The 24,070-nt window shown below is 41.4% G+C and overlaps 1 protein-coding gene across 2 annotated transcripts in view; it reads right to left on the bottom strand.

Annotated features, from left to right (window-relative positions):
* The window catches only part of LOC124033570 (solute carrier family 12 member 4-like), a 71,443-nt gene that overhangs the window by 29,128 nt on the left and 18,245 nt on the right, over positions 1–24,070 (bottom strand). Inside the window, exons 1-6 of one of the 2 annotated variants that reach the window (XM_046345624.1) lie at positions 10,058–10,198; positions 8,504–8,598; positions 7,861–7,992; positions 7,166–7,312; positions 4,450–4,504; positions 4,119–4,249 (exon numbers count right to left, since the gene is read on the bottom strand). In XM_046345624.1, the coding sequence (XP_046201580.1) occupies positions 4,119–4,249; positions 4,450–4,504; positions 7,166–7,312; positions 7,861–7,992; positions 8,504–8,598; positions 10,058–10,175 (678 nt within the window). In that variant the 5' untranslated portion in view covers positions 10,176–10,198. Of the gene's footprint in view, positions 1–4,118; positions 4,250–4,449; positions 4,505–7,165; positions 7,313–7,860; positions 7,993–8,503; positions 8,599–10,057; positions 10,199–24,070 lie in introns of those variants that run through there. The other variant, XM_046345623.1, reaches the window with a different exon arrangement.

Raw genomic sequence — 24,070 nt, forward strand, 5'->3', positions numbered from 1 at the left:
TATGAATACTGGGATGTTCTGGTATAGGTAGAGCAGTTGTGGCAGGAAGACCATTTTAGTGGCATTAATTCTTCCAAGCAGAGAAATTGGGAGAGTTCTCCAAAATTGTATGTTTACCTTGAGTTTTTGCATCAGAGAGGGGAAATTCTCTTTAAACAGTAAGGAGTATTGTTTGGTAACTACAATTCCTAGGTAGGTACATTTTTCTGAAAATAACTTAACTGGGAGATGTTCTAGCCAGGAGGTGTTGTGCAACCGTATGGGCATTAACTCACTCTTGTTCCAATTTATTCTGTATCCTGAGAAGCTACCAAATAAATTTATCACATCAAGTATAGCTGGAATACTAGCCTGGGATTCTGTTACATAGAGGAGGATGTCATCTGCGTACAGGGAAATCTTATTTAGAGTATCTTTAGTATTATAGCCGTGTATTGCTGCATGAGATCTAATCGCCTGAGCGAGAGGTTCGATAATTAGGGCGAAGAGCATAGGCGACAGAGCACAACCCTGCCTTGTCCCTGGTTAGTGAGTATTCTCGCACAGGGGTTCCTATATAAAAGCTGGATCCAATTTATGAACCCATCTCCAATATCACATTTCTGTAGGACCTTGAATAGATAGGGCCACTCAACTTGGTCAAAGGCCTTTTCGGCGTCAAGAGATATAACGGCAAGGTCCAAGTTGGGTAACCTCTGAGAATACATCATGTTGAAGAGGCGCCTGAGATTGAAGAATGAGTTTCTGTTAGGGATAAAGCCAGTCTGGTCCGAATGGACCAATTTTCCAATTAAAGTGCTAAGCCTGTTAGCCAGAGTTTTTGCTAAAAATCTTTTGGTCTGTATTAAGGAGAGATATTGGTCTGTATGACCCTACCTCTTCCGGATCTTTACCCTTAACTATAACTGTAATGAATGCTTCATCCAAAGTAGAATGGAGAGCTCCATCCTCATAGGCCTGAACAAACATTTTGTGCAGGTAGGGAGAGAGCATGTTGCTGAATGTTTTATAGAATTCACCAGGGTATCCATCTGGGCCCGGGGTCTTGCCACTCATTAGAGTTTTAATTGTTTCTCGAATTTCTTAGAGATATTTCCTTATTCAGGAAGTTAGAATCTTCCTGGTTCAGGGCAGGAAGATTACAGTCCTCCAAAAAGTTTTGCATAATTAAGGGGTTAGGATCCACTTTAGATGTATATAGAGTATCATAAAACTGACGGAATCTGTCATTGATGTAATTCCCCAGATGCAGATTTAACTTTGTGAATCATTCGGTCACTCACATTTTTTCGAAGTTGTCTGGCGAGTAATTTGTGTGGTTTGTCACCAAACTCAAAATATTTTTGCTTGGCATAGAGAAAAGATTTAGCAATTTTAGCTGAGAGAATCTGATTATATTCAAATTTGAAAGAGTTCATTTTTTTGTGTTTTTTTTGTTTCTCCATAGATGAATGGCTAGCATTCTCCCTATCCAGTAAGTGAATTTGTCCCTCCAGTTCTTCCAGTTTTCCTCTGTTTTGCCTACTCCTGGCAGCCTGAAAGGAGATGATACAGCCTCTCAGATAAGCCTTCAGTGTTTCCCACAATAATGCTGGGGAAGACTCTGTGTTGTCGTTGGTATCAAAGAAAATTTTAATTTGGTCTTTAAGATGTTCACAGAATGTTGGTTCTGTGAGGAGCTGACGATTCAACCTCCAGATCCTCTCGTTTGGTACAATGTCACCCAATCTCAGGGCGAAGGTGAGTGGACTGTGGTCCGAGATTATAATATCATGATACCTCACATTACAGGTATAGGGGAGTAGTTTAGCATCAACCAAAAAGTAGTCAATTTGAGTGTAAACATTGTGAACATGAGAGTAAAAGGAATATTCCCTACCAGTAGGGTTAGCGATCTTCCATACCTGTATATCAAATAAGTTCGATCTTTTTACACTGCCGATTTTGCAGGTTTTCCTACTTTCCTACCAACCATCACCCCCAGTCCCATGCAAGCAATAAATAACTGGTATGGTAATAAGAATAATGTAAGGATTGAAAAATAAATAACGAAACAAAACAAAAATGGGGGAATATAAGTATATCCATCCGAAAGTGTCAATGATCAAACCTGGAAGGCCTCCCAAATATGCATCGCTCTGAACACAGCCGGGATCAAATACATATGTCATGCAATAAAATGCAAATTAATTACTTAAAAATCATACAATGTGATTTTCTGGATTTTTGTTTTAGATTCCGTATCTCACAGTTGAAGTGTACCTAGGATAAAAATGACAGACCTCTACATGCTTTGTAAGTAGGAAAACCTGCAAAATCGGCAGTGTATCAAGTACTTGTTCTCCCCACTGTACATATACATACACACCCACACAAAAATAAATGCATATATAAAAATATATATAAAAAAAAAAATATATATATATATGTATATACACACACGTACATACATCCATATGCACATATACACATACACACATACAAACATTCATACCCCAGAATAACAATATACACTGATTTAAAATATACACATACATAATACTAAAATGCTAAGAGAAAGTAATAATAAAGTACAAATAATAATTATATGTACGCACACCTACACATACATAAGCACTACAGAGGGCTGGTGGGACTCTAGTCGGGAGAGCGGCCCACGGCTAGACAAAGGCAGAACGGCACAAAACATCAACTTGCTAACCAGGTGTCTGCGTCTGCCCAACCATCACCCCCAGTCCCCTGCAAGCAATAAATAAATGGTATGGTAATAAGAATAATGTAAGGATTGAAAAATAAATAACAAAACAAAACAAAAATGGGGGAATATAAGTATATCCATCCGAAAGTGTCAATGATCAAACCTGGAAGGCCTCCCAAATATGCATCGCTGAGCACAGCCGGGATGAAAGTGAACTTAACGTTAAATGAGAGCTCTGACCGCCATCCATTGGTCTGCTCAGCGTCTTACATGTTTGGTAGCCCTTGTTGAGCCCGTTTAATACGGTTTCACCCGTTATGGTATAGTATGGATTCGAGTCCATGAGCAGACCCTAACACACAAATACAAGGCACTCTAACCTGTACAGGGGATTGGCGTATATTCCCGGATAAACTTCTCTGCGTCCAAAACCGAGGAGAGCCAAATCTTCTCACCGGAAGGCGGGGTAATTCTTAGTCTTGCAGGCAAGAGCAAGGCTGGGCGAAGATGAAGTTTGTAGAGCTTGGCCATAACATCTCTGTAGCCGGCACGGTGCTTTGCCACATCCGGCGTATAATCCTCATGGACACGGAATGGGTGCCCTTTATTTGACAGGTTGCCCCTCATTCGGTTGCCTCTTGCATCCTTCAATAGCTTGGCGAAGAAGTCGGTGGGGCGAGAGCCCGCCTCCACCCCCTCTGCCAGACCAACAACACAAAGGTTATTACGTCTGGATCGGCTCTCCAGGTCGACCACTTTCACAGAAAGCCTCTGCACACTATCCTGCAATGACGTGCATAGCTTCTCTAACTCGTCGATCCTACCATCGTTGAATTCAGAAGCTTTCTCAAGGTCCACAATGCTCTGACTCTGCGAAGTGACGAATGATGCTCTCGATTATGGTGTCCAGTTCAGCAATAGTAGCCTGAAGATCCTCAGCTATAGCAACACGTAGTTCTCCCAAACCCAGGTAAGTTCTGTAAGTGTCACGTTGTTGCCTGTGCCGTCTGTCTTGTTATTTAGTGGGGAGTAGGCCTCCGCTGGGGATTTATTGTCCTTTGGTCGCTTATTACTCGCCATTTTCACATAGAAAGTTACAATCTTGTATTAGAAAGAAACGTTTGTTGTAAAAAGTGCCATAAAGTAGGTTATATTAGATTATTTCGCAAAAGAAGTTGCAGGAGCCTCTCACACACAGCCATTCACTCCAACATGCTAGCTCCGCCCCTTGGATCCCATTTCTACATGTAAGTTACTCCATCTCAAAATGTTTGAGTACATTGACCTATTTTACTGCGGTATATTGGTTGCATCCCAAATTGCACCATATTCTCTACACATTGCACTACTTTAGGTCCTGATCAAAAGTAGTGCACTAAATAGGGAATAGGGTGCCATTTGGGAGCAGATGATAACTCACCAGGAAGATCTCTATAGCTCCCAGTATGTACATGGCAGCAGCGAAGGTTGTTCCCAGGTAGAAACAGATTCCTACAGCCCCCCCAAACTCAGCCCCCAGGGAACGAGAGATCATGAAGTACGCCCCTCCGGCTACAACAGAGAGCAGCACAGAGTTAACATGGATGAAACTGGTCAGAATAGACTGACGGTGAGATCATTTGTTAGTCATGTGTTAAAAAATAATATTATCTTCTTAATGTCATGTTTATGTAACTGTTACAACTAAAGTGTTTTAAGTGTAAAATGTAAGTTTGGATTCTCAGTCTTCAAAGCTTGTACTGTACCCTCACCTGGGACAACACCATTTGTAGCTATGGCACTCATGGATATGGCAGTGAGCATTGTCTGTCAAACAGGAGAGAATATGAACACCATCAAATAAGGCCAGTCTGTCTTTATGAGAGAGTTCTGGATGTTTTATGTTGTGCCCATCAACCAATACACTCTGCTCTTTATCCACATTATAAACACACTTAGCAATAGAGGCACCACTTGTCATTGGACAACTGAACAGAATTCATCAATCATATTGGAAAGGTTGAGACATAAACCACAAATATATTACATGTCCTTTGGAGTAAACAGCAGGGTGTGGAAACTGCTGTGGGTTCTATTCAGCCTGGTAATGTTAACTGGCTGGCCGGTGACACAGTTTTAACAGGGGGTTTGGCAAGTGGACAAGAACAGTGTGTCAATGGTCTTCTAACATTGCCAGACATTGTCAAATCAAATAAATTTTTATTTGTCACATACACATGGTTAGCAGATGTTAATGCGAGTGTAGCGAAATGCTTGTGTGTGTGTGTGTGTGTGTGTGTGTGTGTGTGTGTGTGTGTGTATGTGAGTGTGCCTGTGTGTGCATCCACAATGTGTGTACAGTGCTGTGAAAAAGTATTTGCCCCCTTCCTGAGTTCTTATTTTTTTTGCACATTTGATTATCAAACAAATTTTAATATTACACAAAGATAACCCAAGTAAACACAAAATTCAGTTTAAGTAATAGCTTTTTTCCCTTAATAAATACAATTATCTGAACCTTCGTGGCCCTATGTGACAGAGTATTTGCCCCCCTTGTTAAATCCTGAATTTACTGTGGTTAATCACATTTTTTGGAAAGCTGAGTTCAATTTCACTAGCCACACCCAGGCCTGATTACTGCCAGACCTGTTGAATCAAGAAATCACTTCAATAGAACCTGTCTGACAAAGTGAAGCAGGCCAAAATATCTCAAAAAGCAAGACATCATGCCGTGATCCAAAGAAATTCAGGAACAGATGAGAAACAATGTAATTAACATCTATCAGTCTGGAAAGGGTTATAAAGCCATTTCTAAAGCTTTGGGACTCCAGCGAACCACGGTGAGAGACATTATCCACAAATGGAGAAAATTTGGAATAGTGCTGAACCTTCCCATGGGTGGCCGGCCAACCAGAATTACCCCAAGAGTGCAGCGACGACTCATCCAAAAGGTCACAAAAGAACCTACAACAACATCTAAAGAACTGCAGGCCTCACTTGCCTCAGTTAAGGTCTGTGTTCATGACTCAACCATAAGAAAGAGACTGGGAAAAAATGACATCCATGGCAGAGTTCCAAGGCGAAAACCACTTCTGACCAAAAAGAACATAAAGGCTCATCTCACTTTTGGCAAAAAACATCTTAATGATCCCCAAGACTTTTGGGAACATATTCTGTCGACTGACGAGACAAGGTGAACTTTTTGGAAGGTTACATCTGGCTTAAAAGTAACACAGCATTTCAGAAAAAGAACATCATACCAACAGTCAAATATGGTGGTGGTAGTGTGATGGTCTGCTTTGTTGCTTCAGGACCTGGAAGACTTGCTGTGATTGATGGAACCATGAATTCTGCTCTCTACCAAAACATCCTGAAGGAGAATGTCCGGCCATCAGTTTGTGACCTCAAGCTGAAGCGCACTTGTGTTCTGCAGCAGGACAATGATCCAAAGCACACCAGCAAGTCCACCTCTGAATGGCTTAAAAAAACAAGATAAAGGTTTGAGTGGCCTAGTCAAAGACTTGAATCCAATTGAGGTGCTGTGGCTTGACCTTAAAAGGGCTGTTCATGCTCGAAAACCCTCCAATGTGGCTGGATTAAAATAATTCTGTGACAGGACCCGATTACGAACCCGGGTCTCCGGAGTGAGAAACAGTCACTTAACCAACTGAGCCACGAATAGTCGGCAGAACCCAGAAAATGAGGCAGACACAGCAGTACTTGAGACGGTGAAGTAATGAAGTAAAAAGTGAAGTTCTTCAGGAAAACATGTAACTCCACAACCTCAAAAGGAATCCTACAAGAACAAAGGAAATCCTCCAAGACAAAAAAGGTAAATCCACAAGGTGGAAGGTAAAGCACAAAAAGCCTCAAAAGATACTCAAAAAACAAACAAGAACAAAAAACAGAATTCCACAAGAGAGTCCACTGGGATCAACAAGAGTACTAGGGCTGGGTGCTAACATACAAACACAGAGCAAAGAACAGAGGGAAAACAAAGGGTTTAAATACAATCAGGGGAAACGAGGCACAGGTGCAAATAATAATGGGGATCAAGGGAAAACAAAATGTCAAAAGGCACAATGGGGGCATCTAGTGACCAAAAACCGGAACAACCCTGGCCAAATCCTGACATTCTGCAAAGAAGAGTGGGCCAAAATTCCTCCACAGCGACATGAAAGACTCATGGCCAGTTATCGCACACGTGTGATTGCAGTTGTTGCTGCTGAGGTTGGCACAACCAGTTATTAGGTTTAGGGGGCAATTACTTTTCCACATAGGTCCATGAAGGTTCGGATAGCTTTTTTTCCCTTAATAAATAAAATAATCAATTAAAAACTGCATTTTGTGTTTATTTGGGTTATCTTTGTGTAATATGTACATTTGTTTGATGATCTGAAACATTTAAGTGTGACAAATGTGCAAAAAAAAAAAAAATCAGGAAGGAGGCAAATACTTTTTCACAGCACTGTGTGTGTGTGTACTAACACATGAGCAGCACATGAGGACGATGAGGAATGACTGGACGATGCCGGCTGTGCCCACGATCCACGTTAGACGAAGGAACAGGATGACACCAAAGATGTTCTGTAGACAGGGCAGGTAGACTCCCATCAGGGTACCCATGTTGGGGGACTGCAGAGAGAGAAAGAGAGAGAGGGAGATGAAGTGAGTGAGAGAGAGAGAGAGAGAGAGAGAGAGAGAGAGAGAGAGAGAGAGAGAGAGAGAGAGAGAGAGAGAGAGAGAGAGAGAGAGAGAAAAAACAACATTTAAAAAAAGAACCAAACATACATAGTGACAGAAAGAAGACAGGAAACAGATGTGAGTGATTTGGTTGTCAAGATAACTATGACTGTACTACTGTAGTTTTCCATATTTGTGTGAGTAGTGTGTTTCAATGTCTATGTTTTTATGTGTGTTTCTGAATATGGTATGTAGCACAGATAGACCCACAGGAAATAGCTAATTGATCAGAATTATTGATCAGGTAAGATATTGATCAACTCTCACCAGGGGGCCTACAGGGCAGAGCCTGTAACAAACAGGCACCAACTCAACCCAAAGCACACGCATGCAAGCTCAGATCCAAACATGTGCAGAGACAGAGGGGTAGAGAGAGAGAGACTAAAGCCTGTTTAAATCTCAAAAGAAGAGAAAGAGAGGTGGTGTTTGTGACTTCTGACCTTTGGGGCCTTCCTTCGTGACGTGTCTGTGTTCTCGGCCTCCTCATGCTCCCTGGCCCCCTGGGTAATGTTGGTGTAGTTGACCAGCCGGCTGAGGAGGGACGACACCTTGGGACGGATGTCCAACTCCTCCTGCAGGACAGCAGAACAGGGAACAGTTAGAGCTGGATGGGTACATGATGTGTCTGTGGGGTGTAATAGCCTACAGTGAAATGGTATTATAGTGCAGTGTAAGGAACTGAATTTGTATAGGTTGAAGTAGGAGTGGTGGTCTATCTAGTGATCGATCAATCTTGGCAGTTGAGATGAGCAAATATTGATGTTTTGTATAATCATGTCATGTATTAGTATCAGAGTCACTGTAAGCCACTTAAAGTAACTGTCCAGTGAACATCTCACTTTTAAAAGTCCATATTATGTTAACTCAAACCCAAATAATGTTGTTGACTCATCCTATACTCCTATCTGTAGCCAAATCATAATTTGGAGAACAAACACCCACCAACATTCCAACACAAAAAAGCAGTTAACATATTTAATTACAATATTTTTGGAAGGAAAACTTTTCCCTCAAATTGTAATTAATTATAGGTCATATTTTCTAGAAATCTGGAAACACTGGACCGTTACTTTAAAGACAGACCTCAAACAAGGCCAGGTTCCTGTCATAGAAATCAGTCTTCCTGTCAGCATCTGCACTGCTGAGGAAAGGACTATCCTCCTTGTGATTTCCATGGCCTGAAAAAAGAGATAGAAGAAGAGAAATAAAACATTTATAAAGTAGACAAGGATAACATTTTCAACCAGTACCTTGGTAAGATAAACAGGGGTCATTATAAAGTATGAAATGTGATAATGAGAGTCAGTTTGTGATCAGTTCCCATTCATGCATGCTGGTGCTCTATTGTAAAACAGCAGTCTGTTTGTTTTCATCTCAACCAACATGTTGCAATATAAAAACACAAAAAATGACAAGTGAGACAAATAAAGTTTAGCGATATACTGTATGTAGAGGTTACAGGAAAAGAGACGACTAATAATAACTACAGTAGCCATCAAAACCATGCAACGATGCAACCCTGCCAACCACAGTATATACTTTGGGGAGGCAGCGTAGCCTAGTGGTTAGAGCGTTGGATTAGAAACCGGAAGGTTGCGAGTTCAAACCCCTGAGCTGACAAGGTACGAATCTGTTGTTCTGCCCCTGAACAGGCAGTTAACCCACTGTTCCCAGGCTGTCATTGAAAATAAGAATTTGTTCTTAACTGACTTGCCTGGTTAAATAAAGGTAAAATTAAAAAAATATATATATATATACGGTCTATGGTGCTAACTGTGACGAATCTCCAAGTTAGTTCACACAGTCTGCCTACAACTGTCTGTCTCAGTATCCCACTCCCACTTTCAAAGTCATCAACCCCGTCAGCTGCTATGTGAGGTAACCATACGTAGAATGTATGCACACATGACTGACTGTAAGTCGCTTTGGATAAAAGCGTCTGCTAAATGGCATATATTATTATTATTATTATTATATATTAACCAGAGACCTGTGTCCTACACTATTATACTGATTTGAATGACTTTAGCATATCAGACACAGAGAAAATAGGAAGGAATTCACTCAAACCCTCTATTGCAAAATGTTTCAACCCATCATTGCTGATCAAGATTGTGAGCGACTTCTCTTGCATCACCAGTAAGCAAAGCATTCACCCAAAGATAAATTCATATCCAAACATCATCCAGGCCAGAACTAAAATCAATCATTGTTAAATAGAGCAGAGACGACAAAAAAGTTGCTTAGTAATTTCTCTCTGGTTTAAACTCTGTTCTCTGTTTCCCTTGATACATCAAGCTGAGGCAGGATATGAGCCTGGGGCTACTGGCAGTGCACACAGCATCTGTGTGAATATGATAATACACGACACACAAACCAATCTATTTCTAGAAATTAGGATCCTGACCTTTGGATCATCCGAGAACATGACAACTGGTCGAGTCTCTTCAAACATTATTTGCTTGCAGCACAAATCCAACCGGTTACATTACTAACATCCTGAGCCACAGACAATTACCCGACTGCCGTACCCTATAAGTAGGGCTGAACACGAGACACAAAATGCTAACTTCTCTCCGGCATCTATTCTAAAACTAGACCCATGCTGGTTCAGTGGTGCCAAGCTTCTCTACTTACCTGTCTCCGGTACCACAGTGTTCAGGACCTCAGTGCTGCTGAGGGTGACCATGCTGCCACAGTGTGTGCAGAGAGCAGTGTACTGTGATCTCTGGCTCGGGACATAGTCAGGCGCCATTCAGAACACACTGTCACACAGGGCAAACTGTCACTCACTGAGGGGCTTGGGCCAGAACACACAGTGTGAGGCTGCACACACACACACACACACACACACACACACACACACACACACACACACACACACACACACACACACACACACACACACACACACACACACACACACACACACACACACACACACACACACACACACACACACACACACACACACACACACACACACACACACACACACACACACACACACCGGAGGGGGAGTGCACACACAGGAGCGAGTACACACAGGCAAGCACGCAGGCACAAATACATATACACTGTGGGATGTAGAGCAGAGGCCAGAGCAAACACACAGTAAGCATATGAAGATCTTAAAGTATTTCATAACTACGTACAGCACATTAATATTACAGTTTTTTACAATCACTTTGGCACTAATTTCAGAACCTTGATGTCATCTTTCAAAACTCTAGACACAAAACTCACAACCAATGATCAAAATGCAAATTTTTCAAAACTAACACCTTTTCCAATTGCTTGGATACAATACACATAAAGCTAAGATAATTTGTTCATTGAACTTAAATCGCCTGTTCAAAATGACAACTTAACATCAAAGTATTACCATTTCAAAATGCAATTCACACATGACATCTGAGATGACTGTCTATTCATTTCATTACAATGATCTAACTATCAATTGATACAACTGTTCAAAATGATAAGTAACTGTTGCATTACTCTTAATGCATAGTTTTATGGAAACTGACAAACAATATTCCATGTTTAGATCATGAAGGTTTCAGGATAACGAGATCCATTGACACCAATTACCGTAGAATGTGAACCAATTGGACGACATTATCTATGGCTGTAATATTTCATCATCATTCTTTATCAGACACTGTTTCTATGGTCCCATGTACCACTTTCCCAGACCACGTTTTCAGATTTGACATTACTGTACACTCACCGGCCACTTTATTAGGTACACCTTTCTCGTACTTTTGCCTCCACAACAGCCTGAATTATTCATGGTGTTGTATGTTAAGAGATGCCCTTCTGCACACCACTGTTTTAAACAGCTGTTATTTGAGCGTTTGTGGCCTTTCTGTTAGCTTGAATGATTCTGGACATTCTCCTCTGATCTCTCTCATTAACAAGGTGTTTTTCCCACAGAACTGCCGCTCACTGAATGTGTTTTGTTTATCGCACCATTCTCTGTAAACTCTAGAGACTGTAGTGCATAAAAATCCCAGGAAGGCAACTGTTTCTGAGATGCTGGAATCACCAAGTGTGGCATCAACAATCATACCACGGTCAAAGTTGCTTAGGTCAAAGTTGCTTAGTTCTAATGTTTGGCTGAACAACATCTAAAGCTCTCTACTCTATATACTCTATATATTGAGTTGCAGACAGCCACATGATTCGCTGTTCGAATGTAACTGTCTTTGATGAGCTAAATCAGGTCTGTAGAGCTGATAGCATGACCTGTCATTGTGTGGGATAATGTCAGGTTCCACCATGCTCAAATGGTGCAAGCATGGTTTCAGGCCCATCCACAATTTACCACCCTGTGCTTACCCCCATACTCTCCTTTCCTTAACCCGATTGAGGAATTTTTCTCCTCATGGAGGTGGAGGGTATATGATCGGCGCCCTCACGAACAAGCCACCCTTCTCCAGGCCATGGATGACGCATGCAATGACATCACGGCAGACCAGTGTCAGGCCTAGCATAATGAAACATGTATCACATATTTTGTACTACAATATTTAATGATTGTATGAACAACTACACAGTGAAACTATCGGTATCTTGTGTGTGGGTGATCTAAATGAATGTTCCTATGGTATTTCATGATACATGAGTTATTTGAACCAATGATTCTGTAAGTGCAAGGTTTCTTTAAAGATATGAATGCAGAATGCAATGTTTTGAACATTGGACATCCTGTGTTACAAGTGATGACCGCTTTGAGTTTTGTCTAGAGCTTTGAAAAATGACCACAAGGTTCTGAAATTAGTGCCAAAGTGATTGTTAAAAACTGTACTATGGGCCATGATGGGCTTGTCATTGGATGCTAACAACGCATAATGGCAACTCAAAATGATATCCTGTGAAACATTTAGAAAATATGTCCCACTTAATAATCACTAATGATGAGGGAGTCAACTCCTTGTACCATTTCTGAGATTAGATGGGAATAAGTGTGTAAAGACCTAACACTCACTCACTAGTATGATGTCATTGAAAAGGGGCAGGGAAAGAGACAAGATCAAATCAATTCAAATACTGTCCTCTAGTGTCAGTTTGCTGCTAGTGCCATGTGAGAACATTGTAATACAGGAAGGATGTCACTTTGTGTTTACATGTGTTTGTGTTTACATTGCAATGTGCCATGACATCATAGCGTCAGTTCTGAACAATGACCGAAGGATGCTGAACTTGTAAAACAACATATAATCCTTTATCTCTGTCTGTACTGTTCGCTTATATGTTTCCAAATGTCGCTCTCTCTACCACAACACCCTCCCCATGTCGGTCTTATTAAAAGGATGGAGTGTATGGGGACGGGGTGCCATTTGTAAAGTTGAATGGTCCGGAGGGGGTTCTCCTGACCTGACATTTGATGTCTAATTAAAACAGATTAAAGATGAACAGAACTGTTATGAATGACTCACAGAGAGCCCTGAGTTCCACTGTGCTGAAAAGAACAGCACACAGGGATTTACAACAACAGGTCCCAACAAGTCAACCAACAAACGGTGCCTCCACAAAAATGCCTCTGAGCCACAAGATCAAACGACTGCCAACAAAGTGAGACAGACTGCCAACCCTGCCGAGCTTCCCGCCTCCTCCTGCTGTACTGAACAGTCACCTTTGTCTGAACGCCTTGTTACTATTAGACAAGTCAGCACATTACTGGCAGCACTCACTTTAGCTTTTTACAGAGAGAAATAACATGACTACCGTACCCAAGTTTCCAAAGCTACCCAGACATATAATGAAGTTGTTTCATATGTGCTTGACTGAAGAGGTCTTTGAACAAGGCCTATTACTGGAAGTGTCAACATATCACTGGTGTAGTGAAGTTACAGGCCAACTTACGTACATCTGCAGAATTAATTTTGGAAGATCATATCATTCTTTCCATCAGCTTCTTTCTTTGTCTTTTTACATTTAATACAAAGCAGAGACTATTAGCCAAGTTATTAACAAATACTATATTTGCAGATTAATTTTAAGCTTCAAACACACCAGTAAAATTACACACATTTAAAATGATCACACGTATTTTTAATATGGTCCCATTCAAACAAAGAAAACAGGAAAAGGAAAGTCCAAATGGTCTAGTAAGCACTAATGTGGGGCATTAATTGAGGTTGTGTCTTTTTCTGTAAAGGCCTATGATCAGTGCTGCTTTGTGCCACCGTAAAAACAACTAAGACAAAACTATTTCTGACCTGTTACTTACCTGTCAATCCATAAACAATCAATAGAAGAGCGGTGAAGTCCACCTAATGGAAACACAGGCTGTATCTGCTTGATTATCTTCTCCCTGATAGATATGGAGTTCTCTAAAATACACTCTTCCCCCTGGATTTAAATAGACAATGAACCAATACCCTAGACTAGTCTGACTGACACAAACCTATACCCTAGACTAGAGACTCACTGATACAGAACTATACCCTAGACTAGAGTCTGACTGACACAGAACTATAACCTAGACTAGAGACTCACTGATACAGAACTATACCCTAGACTAGAATCTGACTGATACAGAACTATACCCTAGACTAGAATCTGACTGATACAGAACTATACCCTAGACTAGAATCTGACTGATACAGAACTATACCCTAGACTAGAACTCACTGATACAGAACTATACCCTAGACTAGAGTCTGACTGACACAGAACTATAACCTAGACTAGAATCTGACTGATACAGAACTATACCCTAGACTAGAATCTGACTGACACAGAACTATACCCTAGACTAGAATCTGACTGACACAGAACTATACCCTAGACTAGAATCTGACTGATACCCTAGACAGAACTATACCCTAGACTAGAATCTGACTGGTACAGAACTATACCCTAGACTAGAATCTGACTGATACAGAACTATACCCTAGACTAGAATCTGACTGATACAGAACTATACCCTAGACTAGAATCTGACTGACACAGAACTATACCCTAGACTAGAATCTGACTGACACAGAACTATACCCTAGACTAGAATCTGACTGACACAGAACTATACCCTAGACTAGAATCTGACTGACACAGAACTATACCCTAGACTAGAATCTGACTGACACAGAACTATACCCTAGACTAGAATCTGACTGACACACAGAACTATACCCTAGACTAGAATCTGACTGATACAGAACTATACCCTAGACTAGAATCTGACTGACACAGAACTATACCCTAGACTAGAATCTGACTGACACAGAACTATACCCTAGACTAGAATCTGACTGATACAGAACTATACCCTAGACTAGAATCTGACTGACACAGAACTATACCCTAGACTAGAATCTGACTGATACAGAACTATACCCTAGACTAGAATCTGACTGATACAGAACTATACCCTAGACTAGAATCTGACTGACACAGAACTATACCCTAGACTAGAATCTGACTGATACAGAACTATACCCTAGACTAGTCTGACTGACACAGAACTATACCCTAGACTAGAATCTGACTGACACAGAACTATACCCTACAGACTAGAGAGACTCACTGACACAGAACACAGAACTAGACTCACTGACACAGAACTAGAATCTGACTGATACAGAACTATACCCTAGACTAGTCTGACTGACACAAACCTATACCCTAGACTAGAGTCTGACTGATACAGAACTATAACCTAGATTAGAGACTCACTGACACAGAATTATACCCTAGACTAGAGTCTGACTGATACAGAACTATACCCTAGACTATTCTGACTGACACAGAACTATACCCTAGACTAGAGTCTGACTGATACAGAACTATACCCTAGACTATTCTGACTGACACAAAACTATACCCTAGACTAGAGACTCACTGACACAGAACTATACCCTAGATTAGAGTCTGACTGACACAGAACTATACCCTAGACTATTCTGACTGACACAAAACTATACCCTAGACTAGTCTGACTGACACAAACCTATACCCTAGACTAGAGACTCACTGACACAGAACTATACCCTAGACTAGAGTCTGACTGACACAGAACTATACCCTAGATTAGAGTCTGACTGACACAGAACTATACCCTAGACTATTCTGACTGACACAAAACTATACCCTAGACTAGAGACTCACTGACACAGAACTATACCCTAGACTAGTCTGACTGACACAGAACTATAACCTAGACTAGAGACTCACTGACACAGAACTATACCCTAGACTAGAGTCTGACTGATACAAAACTATACCCTAGACTAGTGACTCACTGACACAGAACTATACCCTAGACTAGAGTCTGACTGACACAGAACTATAACCTAGAATAGAGACTCACTGACACAGAACTATACCCTAGACTAGTCTGACTGACACAAACCTATACCCTAGACTAGAGACTCACTGACACAGAACTATACCCTAGACTAGTCTGACTGACACAAACCTATACCCTAGACTAGAGACTCACTGACACAGAACTATACCCTAGTCTAGAATCTGACTGATACAGAACTATACCCTAGACTAGTTTGACTGACACAAACCTATACCCTAGACTAGAGACTCACTGACACAGAACTATACCCTAGTCTAGAATCTGACTGATACAGAACTATACCCTAGACTAGTCTGACTGACACAAACCTATACCCTAGACTAGAGACTCACTGACACAGAACTATACCCTAGACTAGAGACTCACTGACACAGAACTATACCCTAGACTAGAATCTGACTGATACAGAACTATACCCTAGACTAGTCTGACTGACACAAACCTATACCCTAGACTAGAGACTCACTGACACAGAACTATACCCTAGACTAGAATCTGACTGATACAGAACTATACCCTAGACAAGAATCTGACTGACACAAAACTATACCCTAGACTAGTCTGACTGACACAAACCTATACCCTAGACTAGAGACTCACTGACACAGAACTATACCCTAGACTAGAGTCTGACTGACACAGAACTATACCCTAGACTAGAGACTCACTGACACAGAACTATACCCTAGACTAGAGTCTGACTGACACAGAACTATAACCTAGACTAGAGACTCACTGACACAGAACTATACCCTAGACTAGAGTCTGACTGACACAGAACTATACCCTAGACTATTCTGACTGACACAAAACTATACCCTAGACTAGAGACTCACTGACACAGAACTATACCCTAGACTAGAGTCTGACTGACACAGAACTATAACCTAGACTAGAGACTCACTGACACAGAACTATACCCTAGACTAGAGTCTGACTGATACAGAACTATACCCTAGACTAGTCTGACTGACACAAAACTATACCCTAGACTAGAGACTCACTGACACAGAACTATACCCTAGACTAGAGTCTGACTGACACAGAACTATAACCTAGAATAGAGACTCACTGACACAGAACTATATCCTAGACTAGTCTGACTGACACAAACCTATACCCTAGACTAGAGACTCACTGACACAGAACTATACCCTAGTCTAGAATCTGACTGATACAGAACTATACCCTAGACTAGTCTGACTGACACAAACTATACCCTAGACTAGAGACTCACTGACACAGAACTATACCCTAGACTAGAGACTCACTGACACAGAACTATACCCTAGACTAGAATCTGACTGATACAGAACTATACCCTAGACTAGTCTGACTGACACAAACCTATACCCTAGACTAGAGACTCACTGACACAGAACTATACCCTAGACTAGAGACTCACTGACACAGAACTATACCCTAGACTAGAATCTGACTGATACAGAACTATACCCTAGAGTCTGACAGACACAGAACTATACCCTAGACTAGAGACTCACTGACACAGAACTATACCCTAGACTAGAATCTGACTGACACAGAACTATACCCTAGACTAGAATCTGACTGACACAAAACTATACCCTGACTACACTGACACAAACTATACCCTAGACTAGAGACTCACTGACACAGAACTATACCCTAGACTGACACAGAACTATACCTAGACTAGAGACTCACTGACACAGAACTATACCCTAGACTAGAGTCTGACTGACACAGAACTATACCTAGACTAGAGTCTGACTGACACAGAACTATACCCTAGACTAGAGTCTGACTGACACAGAACTATACCTAGACTAGACTGACTGACACAGAACTATACCCTAGACTAGACTGACACAGAACTATACCCTAGACTAGTCTGACTGACAAAACTATACCCTAGACTAGAGACTCACTGACACAGAACTATACCCTAGACAGAGTCTGACTAGAGACTGACACAGAACTATACCCTAGACTAGAGACTCACTGACACAGAACTATACCCTAGACTAGAGTCTGACTGACACAGAACTATACCCTAGACTAGTCTGACTGACACAAAACTATACCCTAGACTAGAGACTCACTGACACAGAACTATACCCTAGACTAGAGATCTGACTGACACAGAACTATACCCTAGACTATTCTGACTGACACAAAACTATACCCTAGACTAGAGACTCACTGACACAGAACTATACCCTAGACTAGAGTCTGACTGACACAGAACTATACCCTAGACTATTCTGACTGACAAACTATACCCTAGACTATACTGACACAGAACCCTAGACTAGAGACTCACTGACACAGAACTATACCCTAGACTAGTCTGACTGAACACAGAACTATAACCTACCCTAGACTAGAGACTCACTGACACAGAACTATACCCTAGAGACTGATACAGAGTCTGACTGACACAAAACTATACCCTAGACTAGAGACTCACTGACACAGAACTATACCCTAGACTAGAGTCTGACTGATACAGAACTATACCCCCTAGAGTCTAGAACTATTACCCTGACTGACACAAAACTATACCCTAGACTAGAGACTCACTGACACAGAACTATACCCTAGACTAGAGTCTGACTGACACAGAACTATACCCTAGACTATTCTGACTGACACAAAACTATACCCTAGACTAGAGACTCACTGACACAGAACTATACCCTAGACTAGAGTCTGACTGACACAGAACTATAACCTAGACTAGAGACTCACTGACACAGAACTATACCCTAGACTAGAGTCTGACTGATACAGAACTATACCCTAGACTAGTCTGACTGACACAAAACTATACCCTAGACTAGAGACTCACTGACACAGAACTATACCCTAGACTAGAGTCTGACTGACACAGAACTATAACCTAGAATAGAGACTCACTGACACAGAACTATATCCTAGACTAGTCTGACTGACACAAACCTATACCCTAGACTAGAGACTCACTGACACAGAACTATACCCTAGTCTAGAATCTGACTGATACAGAACTATACCATAGACTAGTCTGACTGACACAAACCTATACCCTAGACTAGAGACTCACTGACACAGAACTATACCCTAGTCTAGAATCTGACTGATACAGAACTATACCCTAGACTAGTCTGACTGACACAAACCTATACCCTAGACTAGAGACTCACTGACACAGAACTATACCCTAGACTAGAGACTCACTGATACAGAACTATACCCTAGACTAGAATCTGACTGACACAAAACTATACCCTAGACTAGTCTGACTGACACAAAACTATACCCTAGACTAGAGACTCACTGACACAGAACTATACCCTAGACTAGAGACTCACTGACACAGAACTATACCCTAGACTAGAGACTCTGACACAGAACTATACTGACAGTCAGAACTATACCCTAGACTGACTGACACAGAACTATACCCTAGACTAGAGTCTGACTGATACAGAACTATACCCTAGACTATTCTGACTGACACAAAACTATACCCTAGACTAGAGACTCACTGACACAGAACTATACCCTAGACTATTCTGACTGACACAAAACTATACCCTAGACTAGAGACTCACTGACACAGAACTATACCCTAGATTAGAGTCTGACTGACACAGAACTATACCCTAGACTATTCTGACTGACACAAAACTATACCCTAGACTAGAGACTCACTGACACAGAACTATACCCTAGACTAGTCTGACTGACACAGAACTATAACCTAGACTAGAGACTCACTGACACAGAACTATACCCTAGACTAGAGTCTGACTGATACAGAACTATACCCTAGACTATTCTGACTGACACAAAACTATACCCTAGACTAGAGACTCACTGACACAGAACTATACCCTAGATTAGAGTCTGACTGACACAGAACTATACCCTAGACTATTCTGACTGACACAAAACTATACCCTAGACTAGAGACTCACTGACACAGAACTATACCCTAGACTAGAGTCTGACTGACACAGAACTATAACCTAGACTAGAGACTCACTGACACAGAACTATACCCTAGACTAGAGTCTGACTGATACAGAACTATACCCTAGACTAGTCTGACTGACACAAAACTATACCCTAGACTAGAGACTCACTGACACAGAACTATACCCTAGACTAGAGTCTGACTGACACAGAACTATAACCTAGAATAGAGACTCACTGACACAGAACTATACCCTAGACTAGTCTGACTGACACAAACCTATACCCTAGACTAGAGACTCACTGACACAGAACTATACCCTAGTCTAGAATCTGACTGATACAGAACTATACCCTAGACTAGTCTGACTGACACAAACCTATACCCTAGACTAGAGACTCACTGACACAGAACTATACCCTAGACTAGAGACTCACTGACACAGAACTATACCCTAGACTAGAATCTGACTGATACAGAACTATACCCTAGACTAGTCTGACTGACACAAACCTATACCCTAGACTAGAGACTCACTGACACAGAACTATACACTAGACTAGAGACTCACTGACACAGAACTATACCCTAGACTAGAATCTGACTGATACAGAACTATACCCTAGACTAGTCTGACAGACACAAACCTATACCCTAGACTAGAGACTCACTGACACAGAACTATACCCTAGACTAGAATCTGACTGATACAGAACTATACCCTAGACTAGAATCTGACTGACACAAAACTATACCCTAGACTAGTCTGACTGACACAAACCTATACCCTAGACTAGAGACTCACTGACACAGAACTATACCCTAGACTAGAGACTCACTGACACAGAACTATACCCTAGACTAGAGACTCACTGACACAGAACTATACCCTAGACTAGAGTCTGACTGACACAGAACTATACCCTAGACTAGAGTCTGACTGACACAGAACTATACCCTAGACTAGAGTCTGACTGATACAGAACTATAACCTAGACTAGAGACTCACTGACACAGAATTATACCCTAGACTAGAGTCTGACTGATACAGAACTATACCCTAGACTATTCTGACTGACACAGAACTATACCCTAGACTAGAGTCTGACTGACACAGAACTATACCCTAGACTAGAGTCTGACTGACACAGAACTATAACCTAGACTAGAGACTCACTGACACAGAACTATACCCTAGACTAGAGTCTGACTGATACAGAACTATACCCTAGACTAGTCTGACTGACACAAAACTATACCCTAGACTAGAGACTCACTGACACAGAACTATACCCTAGACTAGAGTCTGACTGACACAGAACTATAACCTAGAATAGAGACTCACTGACACAGAACTATATCCTAGACTAGTCTGACTGACACAAACCTATACCCTAGACTAGAGACTCACTGACACAGAACTATACCCTAGTCTAGAATCTGACTGATACAGAACTATACCCTAGACTAGTCTGACTGACACAAACCTATACCCTAGACTAGAGACTCACTGACACAGAACTATACCCTAGACTAGAGACTCACTGACACAGAACTATACCCTAGACTAGAATCTGACTGATACAGAACTATACCCTAGACTAGTCTGACTGACACAAACCTATACCCTAGACTAGAGACTCACTGACACAGAACTATACCTAGACTAGACTACTGACACAGAACTATACCCTAGACTAGAGACTGACTGATACAGAACTATACCCTAGACTAGAATCTGACTGACACAAAACTATACCCTAGACTAGTCTGACTGACACAAACCTATACCCCTAGAGACTCAGACACAGACTGACACAGAACTATACCCTAGACTAGATCTGACTGACACAAACTATACCTAGACTAGAGACTGACACAGAGACTACTGACACAGAACTATACCCTCTGACTGACACAGAACTATACCCTAGACTAGAGTCTGACTGACACAGAACTATACCCTAGACTAGAGTCTGACTGATACAGAACTATAACCTAGACTAGAGACTAGAGACTGTACTGACACAGAACTATACCCTAGACTAGAGTCTGACTGATACAGAACTATACCCTAGACTATTCTGACTGACACAGAACTATACCCTAGACTAGAGTCTGACTGACACAGAACTATACCCTAGACTAGAGTCTGACTGACACAGAACTATAACCTAGACTAGAGACTCACTGACACAGAACTATACCCTAGACTAGAGTCTGACTGATACAGAACTATACCCTAGACTAGTCTGACTGACACAAAACTATACCCTAGACTAGAGACTCACTGACACAGAACTATACCCTAGACTAGAGTCTGACTGACACAGAACTATAACCTAGAATAGAGACTCACTGACACAGAACTATATCCTAGACTAGTCTGACTGACACAAACCTATACCCTAGACTAGAGACTCACTGACACAGAACTATACCCTAGTCTAGAATCTGACTGATACAGAACTATACCATAGACTAGTCTGACTGACACAAACCTATACCCTAGACTAGAGACTCACTGACACAGAACTATACCCTAGTCTAGAATCTGACTGATACAGAACTATACCCTAGACTAGTCTGACTGACACAAACCTATACCCTAGACTAGAGACTCACTGACACAGAACTATACCCTAGACTAGAGACTCACTGATACAGAACTATACCCTAGACTAGAATCTGACTGACACAAAACTATACCCTAGACTAGTCTGACTGACACAAACCTATACCCTAGACTAGAGACTCACTGACACAGAACTATACCCTAGACTAGAGACTCACTGACACAGAACTATACCCTAGACTAGAGACTCACTGACACAGAACTATACCCTAGACTAGAGTCTGACTGACACAGAACTATACCCTAGACTAGTCTGACTGACACAGAACTATACCCTAGACTAGAGTCTGACTGATACAGAACTATACCCTAGACTATTCTGACTGACACAAAACTATACCCTAGACTAGAGACTCACTGACACAGAACTATACCCTAGACTATTCTGACTGACACAAAACTATACCCTAGACTAGAGACTCACTGACACAGAACTATACCCTAGATTAGAGTCTGACTGACACAGAACTATACCCTAGACTATTCTGACTGACACAAAACTATACCCTAGACTAGAGACTCACTGACACAGAACTATACCCTAGACTAGTCTGACTGACACAGAACTATAACCTAGACTAGAGACTCACTGACACAGAACTATACCCTAGACTAGAGTCTGACTGATACAGAACTATACCCTAGACTATTCTGACTGACACAAAACTATACCCTAGACTAGAGACTCACTGACACAGAACTATACCCTAGATTAGAGTCTGACTGACACAGAACTATACCCTAGACTATTCTGACTGACACAAAACTATACCCTAGACTAGAGACTCACTGACACAGAACTATACCCTAGACTAGAGTCTGACTGACACAGAACTATAACCTAGACTAGAGACTCACTGACACAGAACTATACCCTAGACTAGAGTCTGACTGATACAGAACTATACCCTAGACTAGTCTGACTGACACAAAACTATACCCTAGACTAGAGACTCACTGACACAGAACTATACCCTAGACTAGAGTCTGACTGACACAGAACTATAACCTAGAATAGAGACTCACTGACACAGAACTATACCCTAGACTAGTCTGACTGACACAAACCTATACCCTAGACTAGAGACTCACTGACACAGAACTATACCCTAGTCTAGAATCTGACTGATACAGAACTATACCCTAGACTAGTCTGACTGACACAAACCTATACCCTAGACTAGAGACTCACTGACACAGAACTATACCCTAGACTAGAGACTCACTGACACAGAACTATACCCTAGACTAGAATCTGACTGATACAGAACTATACCCTAGACTAGTCTGACTGACACAAACCTATACCCTAGACTAGAGACTCACTGACACAGAACTATACACTAGACTAGAGACTCACTGACACAGAACTATACCCTAGACTAGAATCTGACTGATACAGAACTATACCCTAGACTAGTCTGACAGACACAAACCTATACCCTAGACTAGAGACTCACTGACACAGAACTATACCCTAGACTAGAATCTGACTGATACAGAACTATACCCTAGACTAGAATCATGACACAAAACTATACCCTAGACTAGTCTGACTGACACAAACTATACCCTAGACTAGAGACTCACTGACACAGAACTATACCCTAGACTAGAGACTCACTGACACAGAACTATACCCTAGACTAGAGTCTGACTGACACAGAACTATACCCTAGACTAGAGTCTGACTGACACAGAACTATACCCTAGACTAGAGTCTGACTGACACAGAACTATAACCTAGACTAG

The sequence above is a fragment of the Oncorhynchus gorbuscha genome, linkage group LG04 (assembly GCF_021184085.1).
Source record: "Oncorhynchus gorbuscha isolate QuinsamMale2020 ecotype Even-year linkage group LG04, OgorEven_v1.0, whole genome shotgun sequence".
In the NCBI taxonomy this organism is placed as follows: Eukaryota; Metazoa; Chordata; class Actinopteri; order Salmoniformes; family Salmonidae; genus Oncorhynchus; species Oncorhynchus gorbuscha.